We start from the raw sequence: 16,342 nt of genomic DNA, 5'->3' as shown, positions 1-16,342 counted from the left end.
TATGAACAAAGACATAAATTAACTGTTATTGCTGTATTTTTTCTTTACATTTTGAAAAAATCTGCCTTCTACAGAACAGAAAGCAGTAGGTTATTTCTTAAGATTTATTAAGATCTCTTCATCCAACAAAGTGTGTATTAATAGACATGATATGGTCAGCTGAATATGTTCCACAAAATAATATATAGAAAAAATAATCAGCATGAAGTTTCTACTCTTAACATTTTAGATAGTTTCTGAAAATGAGGCGTTAACAAAAAACTAGAAATTGACTTTATGTCAAAGGCAACACAAACAGGTCAAATATTGATAGTTTATTAAATAAAGAGATTTCATTTCCTTCAGAATTCCACAGGAGAGACTGGCACAACTTTGGTGGGATCTCTGCCAACTTTATAGTTCACGGAACTATATATAAGTACACAAATTTGTTTAGTAGCATCAGTGTTAACTTAAAATTTTTTAGAAGAGGTAAATAAATATCAAGAAAATCTAGGTATTAAATAAGCTTAATATATTCCAAAAAAACATGAAATAGGAAAAATTAAATAAATAAATCAAAAGAAATTACAAATAAAACAAAGCAAATTTAGTGATCAGACAGTAAATCTAATTGCATTTCAATTGTTACCTTAATGATGATACTGTTTTATGCGAAATATTTCCATAATATGGGATGAAAGAAAGGTTGCGATAAAGAAATCCAGCTATCATCATACCTAAAAAGTATTTTCAATTACTAAAAAATCTATCACAGAAAATAAAAGGAAATGTTAATAATAAATTATATTTCTGGATTGATAGAAGTATCTAGGAGACAATAACAAAAAAAGCTCTAATGATTGAATAAAAAGTTATCTGTATTAAAATATAAAGTACATAAAATTATTTGTATTTCATTTAATTTTAAGAAATATTTGTCCCTAATATCATCTAAACACTGTAGAAGTGAATAAACAAAAAACAAAAACGAACATGCATATACAGTCAAAAGTCTTTAATCCGGACTCGTTGGGACTTCGGCGATTCCGGATTATCGATTTTTCCGGATTATAGATCATCAGTTTAAATCTGGTAAGATGGCATGCAGAAATTATAAAATTAAAAATATGAAACCGTAATTTATAAAATAATGAGCAATTATGATCTAAAGGGTATCAAAATTTACAAAAAAAGAAGCTTAATATTTATTTGTTTACTTTATTAAACATTTCTTTTAACGCTATTATTCTTTTAACGGCTATGCGTAAAGCATACCTTACGCATAGCCGAAATTAGAAAATTGCAACCAGAAAACTATTTGATTTGTATTCGTGATATTTATAATGACGAGGAATTTGATTTAAATCATATCAAAGACGGAGTACATCGAGATTAAATACTACATTTAGTCGAGATTAAATACTACATTTAGTAAGGAATTATAAGCCGAATAAAATAAAAACATCTGCCCTGAAGATAACGATAGTGCTGACAGATCAACTTCCAGTTCATTGCCGCCGCGACGTCTCCCCCCCCCCCCGCGCAGAGCAGCGTGAAATTGATAAACAGATTTCGGAATGGTTAGATAAACAAAGGATATGGCTTTATCCATTTTTTGTAGCAATTAGTTTTTTGTTTGATGGACATCGAAACATACTTTCGTTTTCTAGATCCTTTGCGAGCTCCAGCATCGGAAATTCTATTTGACATAATCGAAAGTTTAAGCGTACTTTTATAAAATTGCTCTTACAGTCTGCAAAAAATAATAAGCCGGATCCAATTCGAAGATTAAGGAACAACGCAATCATCAACATTAACTGAAATAGATAATTAGATAATTTTAGCTTATACTGTCCGTTATAGATTAAACGCGCATGCGAAAACGTATTCTGCACTTGCGCAAACGCATATGCGCAGTCGTAAATGTCTTGCGCGCACGCGTAAAATGCCTACGTCAACGCAGCGCATGCGCAGAAAGATTTTAGCTTTGAGGTCCGGATTATGGCATCCATGAAACATCAGACATCCATGAAATAACCAAATGGAGAAAAGTAAACATAATTCAAAAACGTTTAATCTTAACAAAAAAAAAGAAAAAAAAAAAGAAACTTGATATCTGAAAAGAGGGGAAAGTATTCTTATATACATTTTAATTATTAAAAAAGAATTTCATATACACATTTTAATTATTAAAAAATTAAGTTTTGACTATTTAAGAATACATTTGAAGTATTCCAGGATCATTCTGTATTCACCTCATTTTCCAGATACTGCTGTAATTAGAATTCAATTGAATGAAAGTCAAAACAATCAAAAACATTGACAGAACTTTAAAAGTTTTAAATTCAAGTCTTTCCTAAACCTCATTATCTCTTAAAATATTAAGCTTCAAAACCAGTTATATCTGCAGAATATAATGAAATATGCTTTCATACAAATTTCATAATACTATAGCCTGTTACTTTAAAATAGGCCACTGCCTCTCATCCACCATTAGCAATCACAGCTTTTGTCATCATGATCAAACAACTTTTATTTTCTCCACATCCGCTGAAACTATAGTTCAAGTTAGTTTTTATCCATATACTTTTATTAAATTAAAACATACTAAAGGAAATTAAATGGGGGAAAAATTAAGCGACACACCCTTCCTTCCGCAGCTGTTGTTTCCATAGTTACAAGTCAAACTAGGTGGAGAAAATAACTTTGAAGTTCCTGTTTTAAATTAACAGACTATAGGATGGGGGCTCTACCTATGGCCAAAATGGATTCTTTTATATTAATAATTTAGCCAAGAACTGAACTGAGGTATATGGGCAAGTTTCACGGGAGTTTATAATGTGTTTCCTTATGAATGACACAAATACAATGAACTTTCCCTTACAAAGTCCTCCAAGAAGACATTTCTCCATTTAGCAAATAATCCTCATGGATTTTGCTAGACAACCTAACAATATTAAGCAGTATTTTATGAAAACCCATAATCTACTAATATTCCTTACTTATTTTCAATGCTAAAATTTCATCGTATTTCTAGCCACAATTAGTAGATTATTCTTAACAGAAATATCTCAAATTGTTAAATCCATAGGATATCAAAAAAGGATTTTAAAATTAAACTAGTATTTCAATGGCGTCTTAAGAAAAATATAGAACTATATAAACTTACGCAATCTGAAATCAATGTGTACATTAGATTTGGCGCGCTGTTAAATGGGCGCATTTGCTAGATTTGGTGCTTTTGCTCATACATTTTTGCTGCAATTTTCTTACGGCCCTCAAAACAAAATAGTACCAAATATTCTAATCTTTACTTTTACCATCAGGTATTAATTCAAACACTAGCATTTATATTCTTTTTTACGTGAAAAAAAAACCAATCATGATTTCCTGTTAATACTACTTTATTTTCCTTTTTTATTTTATTATTCTTTTCTTTACTACTTTATTATATATTACTTCAAGCTGGATATTCACAAGTCTTCATTCAAATTCAAATTAAAAGTACATTCAAATTATTATTTTTTTACATTGTTCATAAAGTTAGTAACAAGATTATTAAAGTTAATAAAATGTTCAGATATTCAATACAGAAAGGATTCATAGCAGAGAAGATCAGAGTAGACAGTTCAGATATAATATAGCAGATAAGCAGTCTTAGCAAAATATTAATTAAATACAATACATCAAATAATGCTTTAGATATAATAGATAAAACACTGATATAGAGTCTTGTGTTATTATGTCAGTTCACTGAAATTTGGAACATGTAAAGTAATAGTTTTACATTCTAAAATAACAAATTCATTATCAAATAAACCAAACTTCAATTTATTAAAAATGTTTAAACATACAAAAAAAGTTTAAATTAGGTTCAAAGATAGGTTTAAATTAGGTTCAGAAATGGTTCAAAAAACAGGTTATATTAAAAAGGTTTAAATATACATAAAAAAAAATTTATTGCTTTTTTTTAATAGGCAAATACTATTGCACTTTTATTTTACCTTTTTAGCACTTAAGTTATAGCATGAATTTCAATATTTTTTATATTTTATAACTTCTCCATATTTTTAGAATTATAGTATCATAACAATCAAATATATATTTTTAAGTGACATTAATGAAATAACTTTTCTGACAGTAAGGTTTTCATTTATTATTTTCCTAGGGAAAAATCTGTACTTGACCACATACTTCAATCATACTGATAAAACAAAACAAAATAAAAAAATTTTTAAAAATTATTTTCAATATAACACAGTTATAAAAAGATGCTAAAATACTGGCATTAAATAAACAATTTAAAATCAATTTCAGAGTTTCAAATTATTTTGCAGAAAAAATATTTACCCAGCAATGGAGGGAAAAACATAAATCCAAATATCCTTCCAGCAACAGTTGCAGAAAGTACTAATAAAAGGAGTGCAAAAACTTCACTTCCAGGCAAAGCATTCTTATTCAAAATGCCATACGTGGAGACAGCAAAAAATATCAAAACTAAAAGTTGAGTGAGGAAAAGGTTAAACTCTTTTTTGTTTGGCAATATCCCATTGCATGCAGCTTGAAAGCATCTCCTTATTGGTCCTAGCTTATGTTCTAAATGGGGAGGAAAAAAAAGAGAGAGAGAAAAAAATATTACCTGTATAAAAATGATTTGCAAGAAATAGTATTGGTACTTTCATTAATTACTTATAAATTTATTTGCACAGAATGAGAAAACTCAAACACCACTTCTCTTACTTGAAAACTTTTCCATTAAAAATATATTATAAATTTTTCCGTTATGCATTTTGGCTTATTTTTTTTCCACATCTTTGGCTCAACACCAGAAAAAATGATCGGGAACAGCAACATGGAACTTTCTCCAGTTTCACAACAAAATCCTCAAGGAACCATTATAGAGGAACAACATTATCTACATTAGTTTTTATGAATAAATTTTCATCAATTCCTACAATTTTGTTGCACCCACAGATTTCAACACTGGATGAGATAACAAGGAACTGGTCCATTCCTCCTTTTTATGCAATTATTCCAAGAAATCATTGTGTTGCCATTCATTTAAAGTAAGTTTTATTTTTCAAAACACTTAAGTAAATGAATTGTAGCACAGTAACAAAAGAAACATGTGATCGAATAAACCAGGTTTATGTTCAGTCACCTGTAGAATCCATTGCAGTACACATGAATTCATCCAGGAAAGAAGTCAAATCAAACTCGCAATGCCCAACACTTGGGAAATATAATAAAAAAGAAGTCAAATGGTGTGGCTTTAACAGAAAGATACCATATTAAGTTCTAGCCTTAGTATCAGTGTCTATTTAGTATCATGTTAGTGATACAGTTTAAAATAAAATAACACACCCTATAAAAACACATATCTTTACTATTATTTTACAAAATTTGCTTTTTTTATAATGCTATTAATGAAATGGAAAGCAAAATTTATAATTTTTTCTTACTCTTATGAAATTTAATTTTTGAGTCCTAAAGTAATCATACATTAGTCTATAACGTTTTGATAAGGCAAAAATAAATCAGAGAGAATTTCTTCCTTTTCACTGAGAGTTTCAGATAACATAATAGAAGATCAGTTTACCATTGCTGTAAAACTTCTTTAGTATTTGACATTTGGCAATGAGCACAAAAAATTATGAATTCAAATATCTTAACATTTAAAAACAAAAACGAATTAAGTTTCCAAGTTTAAAACAAGAAGTACATAAACACAGATTGATATTAAATTTCAAGACAAATCTGCAACTAAATTTTATTTACCAGCAGACAAAATTTCATACTATACAAATCTAAGTAATAAATATGACTATTTGGCATTGTCACTAAATTCTTTACATGTACTATAAAAAATGTGTTTATTTCCTACTACTGAATCACTACTGAGTCACTACTGAATACACTAATAGTATTATAATTAATGCCTGAAAGACAAGTATCATTTGATTCTATAATGGACACAAATATAACAAATGGGAAAAATCAATTTTATAGAATAAAAACTTAAATAAAATCTACATAAATTATTTTATAATGTATTATGTACCATTGCTACAGCATTTACATCTAATTTTGAACAATAAGTTAAAATGACTGGATTTTGCACTGTTTATAGCATAACTTCTCTAAGGCTTCAAAACAGCAATATCATGAGCACAAGAAATAGGCAGATACCTCAGTCCATTATTAATATTAAAATAATAATAATTTATTGTATTATGAATAATAATATTTAGGCAGTGTTCATGAAACAAGCAATAAGGGATAAAGAAGGTAAAGAAATTTTGAAATGTTTTTACTGGTTAACTGGTCTTAAAACATTTTAGAGTCTTACAAGTATTAACTGGCTTTACAGGCAGGCTTACCACATCAATTCTCAAAGTAAATTAAAAAAATTAAAGCCAAAAAATGTTGCTATTAAATCTAAGTGAAAATATAAAAATAAATTTTAAAATATTACATCTGAAGTACTATTTCCTACACCTGAATTTAAAGATTTTTTATAATTTATTTATCATATTAAATATTGTGATATCTATTTTGTTAAATTTTTAGATCAATATATATATATATATACTTTTATGATTATACAAGGATATAAAACCCATAACAAGCAATTACAAAAAGACCTGGACATTTTATAGTTCTTGCATCTATGTAATTTACAAAGTTTTAAAGTTAAGGTGTTATTTACAGTGAGCAAAATTTTTTAATGTTAGTATTCATTATCCTTTCATAATATAAAGCAACACACTTCATTCGGTGCTGTTCTGTTATCAAGACCGGATTCAGAAATTTATGTATGTATGCATGCATATATGGATGTATGTATGTATATATGGATGTATGCATGTATATATGTAAGTATGTATTTATATGTGTGTTTATATACATACGCATGTGCATATATTCATATATTTCAGAATCTGGTCTTGATAACAGAACAGTAACCTTCTTTCTTTTGAACTGTCTCCCATCTTTAATAAATAACATCCTGACAAGAAGCTTGGATACTTTTTTTAAGTAAACAAGAATATGTTTTCTTTATTATTACAGCAGAATACTGCAAACTTAGACTAATGTGGACTGAGAATGTGATGAGTTAAATATGGGAGAAGGTGATGTAAAAATGCTCAGTTTGACAGAAGAAGGGATATATTATTCACAACTCATAGTATTTTCCCCAGCACCTAAATCCACAGCAATTAAGACTCTTCTCTTTGCCCATTCTCTTAATTCCAATTGCATACAAATTCATTTTTAATGTCATGTTAATGTGTTTTCTTTTCTCCTTATTCGACATTTTCACTTGCTCAGAAAACTCAACACAGTACTCACAAGCCTTCACATAAACTGCGAACTCTACACATAAAAAAACTGATAGTTTAGTTTAGGATACAGCCATAAACCTTCAGACTGGTAATGGCTACCAACAGAAAAAAATGTCGATGGTAATTAACACAAACTACTTGACTTTCTTCAGTCAATTTGTAACAGAAAGGAAAAAATATATTGGAATTTCATGAAAGAAACAAATCTGTCATCAAATTCATCATACATGTTCCAAGAAATAGTGTTTACAAAGGGAAAGAGACAAAAATTATAAATTAGGAGACCATAACACAACAAACACAACCAGAAAAATTTCAGGACATTTACATGTATATAAATGTATTGTGATTATAATATAATAATTAAAATAAACTTATACTGCTTACACTGCATAGACATTGTTAGAAATTATACAACAATCTACTGAATAGGCATTGTTAGCAAATAACAATCTAAATCTAAATAATCTTGTGTGGGAATGTTTGAAATTATATAACAATCTAACTATTAATACTTCTCCTTTATTTCAACAATACTATTCTGCTTCACCAACAGAAATAATTTAGCAATTAAAAAAAGTATTCCCCAAGTTGTATAGAATGTCAACTGAGAATCGAGTTTGCAGGACTCTACTAGATATTACATTAACATAAAAAATATAACAATACTTTTTCACAATTCTAGTACCAGAAAGATAAAATTTTAACTTAATAATAGATCCTCATCTATCAATAAAACATGCTTGAAAAGAATATTATTCAATATACTGGAAATAAATATTTTTATTATCTGTTAAATTAGTTGATAACTTAAAAAATCTTTAAATGAAATAATGGATTAAAGTAGCACTTATTTCAGAAAAACTGCCGTAAAATGGCAAAATGCTAGTTAAATTGGAAAGCTAATAAATTTTCAATGATGCTTATTAAGAAGATAATTAATAAATTATAACTTGGAGGAAAATATTTGTTATTAAAGAATGGTAATATTAGACTATCATTAATTTGCTGAATTTAAGTCAAAATGCAAATACAATATAATAAATTTTAATAGACAAAAATCACATTATACAAGAAAATGTACAACAGCTGGCTGACTAATCATGCACATTAAGGCAAAGCATTCAAGGGTTATCTGCCCAAGGAAAGGTTACCTTCACAGAAGACTTTATGGGAAAAACCATCTCATATTTATTTAACACATGAAGAAAACTCTATACTGGTAGCCCAAATGCCAAGAAATGAATTTCAGATGAAACAATAGAGTTCAAAATGTGTTAATCTCACAATGGACTAAAATTTATCCAATCAGTCAGCAACATTTAGAACTATTCACAACTGATTAATTATTACATTTTCAGATTTAACTTTAAACAAATCATTTAAAAAATATGAGTATGCCTTTTTTTATAAGTCTATCTAATAAAATATTTAATTATTGTAAAAATAGGTTTAATCCTAGTATCCGGTGCACACGGGATTTGGCGACTTTATGATGAGCAGTAAAAACGGGACATATACGATGAGTAGTAAACCGGTCATTCAAAGAATATATATAGTTATACATAGTATATACTATGTATATAGTGTATATCCTATGTATATACACACATAGTATATAGTGTATAGTCTATATACATAGACATTCTTTGGATCATTTTTGGTGTTGGCGATAATTTTCAAAATCGCGCCAAGGCTGCACCGTATACTAGGATTTTACCACAAAATATTTATTATTATTACATTAAATAACTACAAAAAAGTTACAATTCTCCAAATCTGTATTATATATCTAAAAGAAAAACTATAATAGCCTTATATACTTCCAAAAATAAAAATTAATAATTTTTTAACAATGAAAATATTTTTTGACATTTACTTTTTTATACTAACAATTTTTATGCAATAAAATGATTAAAAAATACAGCAAGTTTTTATATGTTAAAGTAATTAAAATATGTTACAATTACCAACAACCAATTGTTGAGGAAAAGGCTCTTCCACACTGTTTATTACAGAAATTTCCATTATGAAACCTAAATACAGAAATACAAAAATTAAAAGGAATTTTTTACTGCTTTATAAGAATATAGTATTACACCAAAACTCAACAACATCAAATATTTTTAGGAATCCTCTTCTACAGATATTAATGCCATAAATATCTGAAAAAAATTTTTTTAATGTTTTTGCAACAATATCAGCTTTCAAGTGAAGATAAAAAAAAGACTGAGCATATAAAATACACACCAAACACATAAAATGATATAGATTTCATACCTTTTAATTTAATTAAGGAAAAGATAAAACTCAAACATATATATGAATAAAAAAAATGTACATGATAAAAATAAATGCACATAACATTTATTAATTTTAATATGAAATTTGAAATGTACAGGAAAATTCAAAAAACGTATATGATAAAAATTAATAAATGTATATGAACACTATAAGAAATTAATGCATGTTTAAAGCACATACAAAATGTAAATATGTGAAAGAATTCCTTTCTTACACAGTGCTCCATACGGCTTAAGGCTGAAAAAAATTATACTTCTCAAACACGAAAGCATAAAACTGCTTATATACATAAATATTTATAACTGCATTAAATAATTGATGTCCCCCGAGCGGCAGATATAAATTGCATGATTATAAAATCTCCATATTAAATACGAGATAATAAATAAGCAATAAAGGCTACCTTCATAGTAAATATTAAATAGCAGATGAGGTACAAATGCAATAAAAATTACACACTAAGACACTAAGATTTATAATTTCTTCACCGTGACAGAAGTTGCAAAGTGTAAACAAATTTGACTTTTGACATATGCGCGCCGGCAACAGAAGAAAGCGCGTAAGAATATTACTCTCTTCTTCACTATCTGATGATACAATAAAAATACCATAAACCTCTTAAATAAAAAGCTACTATGAAGTAGAATTATCATTACGACAGTAATGTTATCGCGATAGAAAAAGGTTAAATTTGCGGGATAATGAGATAAATACTGAAAAGGGGCAAGACGCACGGCATGAGAATTATTAATAAATACGCGATCGAGAATTTATAATGCGAAAGAAGATTGTATACCGCGTACAAAACTGTAAGAGAAATATCTATTACGTGACTAAATTAAAATTATATTAGACATTTGAACTGAAATTTACATTTATAAATACCGAAGTTCGAGACTATCAAGTTAACTATGTAACTGAACTCATTTTTCACATTATAAAGTAAATTATGTATGTTACGGCCGAAGCCCGAAGTCGGTCAGTTCCCAAATTGGGCGGTCAAATCGAGAAACAGCCAATATCGCTTTACAATAACCGGCCAATGCCTGATCTTTTCTTTATTTCGGGGTTTGGCCAGCCATAGAGCCATAGAGCTACTACCCTTTATAGTAGCCTTAGCCAGCCAGTTTGCGAAAGGACATGAGGCGATCGGCCAAAGTCAGAAGAAAAAGGTCATGAGCAAATTTTTGGTGTTTGTATACCGTAATGCTAATGATAATCATATTATAGCTGTCACAGAGGAGTTTTCCGATGAATTCGCCCCTCTAAGGTGTCTAGGATCGTCCTGCGAAGACAGGTGGGCTGTAGTCTAAAGGGAGAAGTTTTAGTGAGTAAGGATCTCACAGTACTAGAAACCTCCTGGTCTCTTATGAAAATTTCATCTCCTTGGAAAAAACAAACAAGCAAAAAGATAATCACATTATCTACTGAATTAGTTTATTACAGAAAATTATTAGTATTATCACTTATTACAACAATATGAACTTTTATGACATTTCAAATTGTACAGTAGCTTGTTATTTTTACATCTTCAGCGATTTGTTGAGCACTTGGTAGTGCAACTGCATCGAGTGTAGCCTTGGCCGCCGGTCAGTGATTGTGAACAGGCAACGGTTCGTAATGATTTTTCCTCTGTGCCCACGGATGCCATTGTGAACCGAACAGTCTTGCTTCACCACATCGAACATTGGCCAGGGATTTCCGGGCGCTTCGGGAAGTGGCCGGCCAAAGTCACATATACGCTATTCATTTCCAGTACATCGGACATTGGCCACACACCCCGGCCAATGCGCGAAATGGCCGGCCAATTCGGGAACTGTCCGAAATTCGGGCTTTGGCCGTAACATATACACAAATTCTTTTAATGATTGCAATAAAGAACATTTAAAAAAAAGGATAGTTCGACCTCGAAATTTTTGTGTAAATTCCAGATCTTGTTATCCTTCCTTCATTTTCACGTCGACATTTACAGGAACGGACAGGATCGACTTCATGTAACTTCGGAGGACAAGTTTTTCTCGCCAATTTAGTTTAAATTTTGGTACAGGATTACTTTGAAAGGTACTTTTGAAAGAATTCTAATAAGAATCATCATAAAACATATTTATATATGAAAATAATCAAACGATTATAACATTGATTGAAAGTAATGAGAAAAAAATACAATTTTCATGGATTAAAATGACATCTGTTATTCTAAAAATCCTTGAAAATCGCTTAAAGTTAACGGAAAAAATCTTGAAATTTCGGTTCATGATAAAATTATTTCCCTAGCTCTCTAATCCTTTCTGTACAGCTACTATTACAGTTACTGTCCACATTTAAAATGATCGACAGAATAGCCTGCAAAAACATTTACTCGACCAAGTAGACCCGATTTCAAAGTTCTTGACACAGTTTAGCTGTGCAACAAGGCAATGCCTAATCTTCTGCAACCAAGGCCGCCGCATGTCAAGGGGAACAGAATGGAAGGAGGGAGGGTTCAGTTCAAAAAGTGAATCCTCGATGTCCATATTTGTCCAACCACTGTTACTCGCGCACAAACGTTTCAGTGCAACTTTTTTTTAATGGGTATACGAATAAGAAAACTTGAATTGCAATTAAATATTATTTATTTTTTATAAAAAAATTTCGCTCTATTTTGTGTTGAGTAACGAATAGTTGCAACTGCAGTATTGTGAGTACTGTTATAAAAATGCTTGAGAATTTCTGAGTATTAATAAAAATGGGCACGATTTTTTTCATTGTTGCATTTTTAATTCAGCATCAGATGAAGACATATTCCCATTATAGGCAGAAATTTTCTGAACTGGTAAACATTAGAAAGGAATTAGAATAGGATTGATTAAGCTTTTAATATTTTTAACGTAACTCGGAGACGCAATGAGCTGAGCAGCAATCTGAATCAACCACCTCTTAAATCAGCTGTTGCTTTTGATATGCATTATGCAAATCCATTTGCTAATTAATTTTTATCTCTATTTGTTCAACATTTTAGATTTTATGATTACATGACGATATATGATTGAATGAAGCCAAATCAAAATTAACACTTTTCTAGAGTTTCTCTTGACTGCCCTCCAAAAAAAAATTTTAAATTGAAAAATATGCAAAATTTAAAACTTAAGTTTTTTTTTTTTTTTTTTCTAAATTAAGCACTAAATTATTTAGAATTGTAAAATATCTCAAAAATGCTTTAAAAATTTAAGGATCATTTACAACAAGTACCAGTCTTCTGAAATTAACTCAAATAATGAATTACCTCAATGACATTGCTATAGCTAATAAAAAATATGCGAATTTTTGCTCTAGTACACTGCAACTTAAAGCTGAACTATTACGTATACTAAAATAAAATTATTTTCTTCCTATTCCTGAAACATTTTATATGATAAGATTCTTTAATAAATTACGATAATATTGTGAATAAATCAGAAAAAAAATTTTTAAAGAAAATAAATGATAAATACTCATCTGGTAACTAATAAAACAAATCCTTGAAGTATGCAAAAACTTCATTTTAAGTCTTTAATGTTATACATATGCATTTAGATTTCGTACTATTTCTTGATAATTTTCTGTACATAGTAAATTATAGATATTATCTTTATTACTTAAGACAAAAATTTAACAATAGCGAGGCATTTCCTTATAAATTTAATATATTTCTACTGGAAAATACATGCAGGGAACATTGTAGAAACAAGTACGTTTCATTGTCCTAAAGCAGTGTTTTGAGTTCATAAACATGACCGCGGCTAGCTAAGTAGGTCTCATTTTCAGATAGTAGAAGAAAGCGCTAACCCTCTCTCCTTCTACTCTAACCTCCTTAATAAATGACCGTCATTTGTGTGTACGCAAATTGTTTCATGCTCTCCGTCCACAGTCAGAACCTGAAATTACTGTAAAGCTGCATTCCAACTGCAGCTTGAGCAAGAGGGTTCTGAAATGGGCAAAATTGTAGATAAGAGCCAGGTACACAGCCAGAAAACATCGGGGGACTTATTTTAAGCTTATACCCTTAAAATATAAAGTTTCGATCACGATGTGTTCATATTTCCTTTCTTAACACCTCTGCGGGTGAATATCTGCGCTTTTCCTGCGACAACCCCTTATATACCGTCTAATTTGTTAGCACTGCATTTCTGGCCTTGCATACCTGTGGGATTCGAATCGTCTAGATGACCTCTCCTAGAAGTTTGTTCCTCTAATTTTGAATCACAAAAGTGTTTTATATGCATATGCACATCATGTCGAGAAAATTCTTTATCCTGCCTTTACTTTTGCAACCGTTGGTCATAAATATATGCTTCCAATCACAAAAATGTTTTAAATGACACAAATATTGGTATAGTTTGATATTATTAAATTTAAGAAATAAGGTTTCTAAAAAATACGAATTCTAACTTTTTACGCATTCTCCTAGTAATCATAATAATGTTTGGTGAAAATTTATACTCATACTGAGAAATGAAACCCGAAATGTTTTGCTTTTTTACGACAAAAACTGACCGAGATATTTAGTTTTAAAATTTGCGTTTTTTATTGAGCCAGAAGATCGAATTTATCACCGTTCTTGAAATACCTATAAATTTTTATAACTCGAGATTATTTTCATTTTCATTTAAAGCAAGGTCATGATATTGCTTTCTTTATTACTAATATGTAATATTCTTTAATTTGTAATTTTGCACGTAGAAAGAACTTTTGCATAAGTACGCTAGAGCTCAAGAAATAAGCAACAAGCATTAAACGTAAAGGTACGAATGTAGAAAAGGGAATTAAAACATAAAATTTACATATGAGGTAAAGGTTGCATTACCAAATACAAGTAGGCAACGAAAATTAACACGATTTGCAATCTCGCAGTCACACCACAACGCCTTGAAAAAGGACATGACGAACCTATTCTTCAGTTAACATTCAATACTTCCTTATAATCAGAAATAGCCAAACGGTTGCCCAGTCACCATTTACCCGATTAAATGCGATGAAAGGCTGTCGGAATATTGCGATCTGATACAAGGCAATCCGTTATTGAGAGAGAGCTGAATGTGCATCGTACTGTCATCAGTAACCCTACTAAAGGGATCAAAATACCTATAGAAGAGGTAAGTAAGGGCGTCGGAAGATGACCACAACGGCAGATGATAGCTTCCTGTTGGTATGTGCAAAACGCCGTAGATCCCTAACAGCGCGACAACTGGCGTCGCATCTCTCTGCTGCTGCAGGACGGTCTGTATCCTGCCAAACTGTGCCGCGTCGACTGCATGAAAGCGAAATGTACGCCCGACGACATGTGGTTTGTGTTTCTTTGTCCCCAACGTATATCAGAGAGCGGTTGAATTGGGCCTGTGAACATCGCAGTTGGACATCAGAGCAGTGGGGACACGTATTCTTTACGGGTGAGTCTCGATTTAACATTCAGAACGATTCCCGAACAACAATGGCATGGCGAGAGCCAGGCACACACTCTGTCAGGCGCCAAACATCGTCGATAGAGACCATTAACAGAGGAGGAGGCTTACTTGTATGGGCTGGGATAGCAACGGACGGCGCACCGACCTCTACGTGATTCCTGGTAGTTCCGTTATAACCGTCCGATATCGCGACGAAATTCTATACTCTCTTACACCTCACAGGGTCTTTTTATCGCTTCAATGAGTTATGACGCGGTATTTATGGACGATAACGCCTGCTCGCATAAAGCTCGAATGGTGCGGAATTATCTGGAGAGAGAAAGCATTCCACATCTGCCGTGGTCTGCTAAGATCACTAAACTTGAATCTCATAGAGCATGTGCGAGAGGTGTTGGGACGTAAGATAGCAGATCGCAGTGTGCCGCCAGGCACCCTCCACGAGTTCTGACGTGCATTACTACAGGAATGAGGACTACTGGCACAACAAGCGATCAACGACACTATTGCCAGTTTGCCGCGCTATTGTTAAGTAACCATTACAGCTAGAGGGTATCATATCCGTTGTCGGCGTGTGTTTCCATTGCCCATTCTTCCTAACCATTTCGTCTTTCGAGATGTGATAGTCGTAATACATGTTTTTTTTTTTTTTTTTTTTTTTTTTTTTTTGCTTGATTTTGCTTTATTGTTTGCTGTGTGGTCTAGTAATGCCACAGCAATCTCTTGGATCAGTTTCATTGCATATCTATTAAACAGTTTTTGTTTTATTCCCTGTTTTACCTTTATTGCTAATTTTTGGGGGAAGTGGATAATTAATAAGTTTTCAAATGCTCAAAGCATATTATTAATACTTTATTGAAGTTCCATTTTAGAATCTTCATATAAAAAATTTGGTATTGTTCAGTTATCGGGACCGGATTCATAAACGTATGTATGCAGGCACGTGTGTATATATGGTTTGGTTGGTTTGGTTTATTAGATTACGGCAAAGCACTCGAGGGCTATCTGCCTTAAATAAATTATATATGATTGCACATATATGTGTATATTGTAATGTATTTTGCAGTAATTTACAAAACAGACAATCTTCTTAGTAGAACATAAATTTTATTTCTAGTTCACGGTGATAGACAAATTTTATACAATTCTTAAGTGGCAAAATTTTCATCCTACTCCTAGCTGTAAAATCTTCAGAATACTCATCTTTTTTTAACAATATCTCTCGTTGCTGAGTAACGGTTTGATACAAATATGTCGTTGCCACTTCAACACTAATTATACTTATTTATTAAA

At 30.8% G+C, this 16,342-nt stretch overlaps 1 protein-coding gene across 1 annotated transcript in view; it reads right to left on the bottom strand.

Annotated features, from left to right (window-relative positions):
- Nucleotides 1–10,275, bottom strand: part of LOC118199082 (sodium/hydrogen exchanger 9B2-like) — a 48,980-nt gene extending 38,705 nt beyond the window's left edge. The window contains exons 1-4 of the mRNA XM_035370874.2: nt 10,036–10,275; nt 9,299–9,364; nt 4,333–4,578; nt 632–719 (exon numbers count right to left, since the gene is read on the bottom strand). Coding sequence (XP_035226765.2) covers nt 632–719; nt 4,333–4,578; nt 9,299–9,356 — 392 coding nt within the window. The 5' untranslated portion in view covers nt 9,357–9,364; nt 10,036–10,275. The remainder of the gene's footprint in view (nt 1–631; nt 720–4,332; nt 4,579–9,298; nt 9,365–10,035) is intronic.
- Nucleotides 10,276–16,342: the final 6,067 nt, after the last annotated feature.

Source organism: Stegodyphus dumicola, chromosome 4, assembly GCF_044657685.1.
Source record: "Stegodyphus dumicola isolate Sdum_Otavi_A_Nest chromosome 4, ASM4465768v1".
NCBI lineage: Eukaryota > Metazoa > Arthropoda > Arachnida > Araneae > Eresidae > Stegodyphus > Stegodyphus dumicola.
The sequence above is the reverse complement of the archived record's forward strand: the minus strand, read 5'-3'. Positions and strand labels throughout refer to the sequence as shown.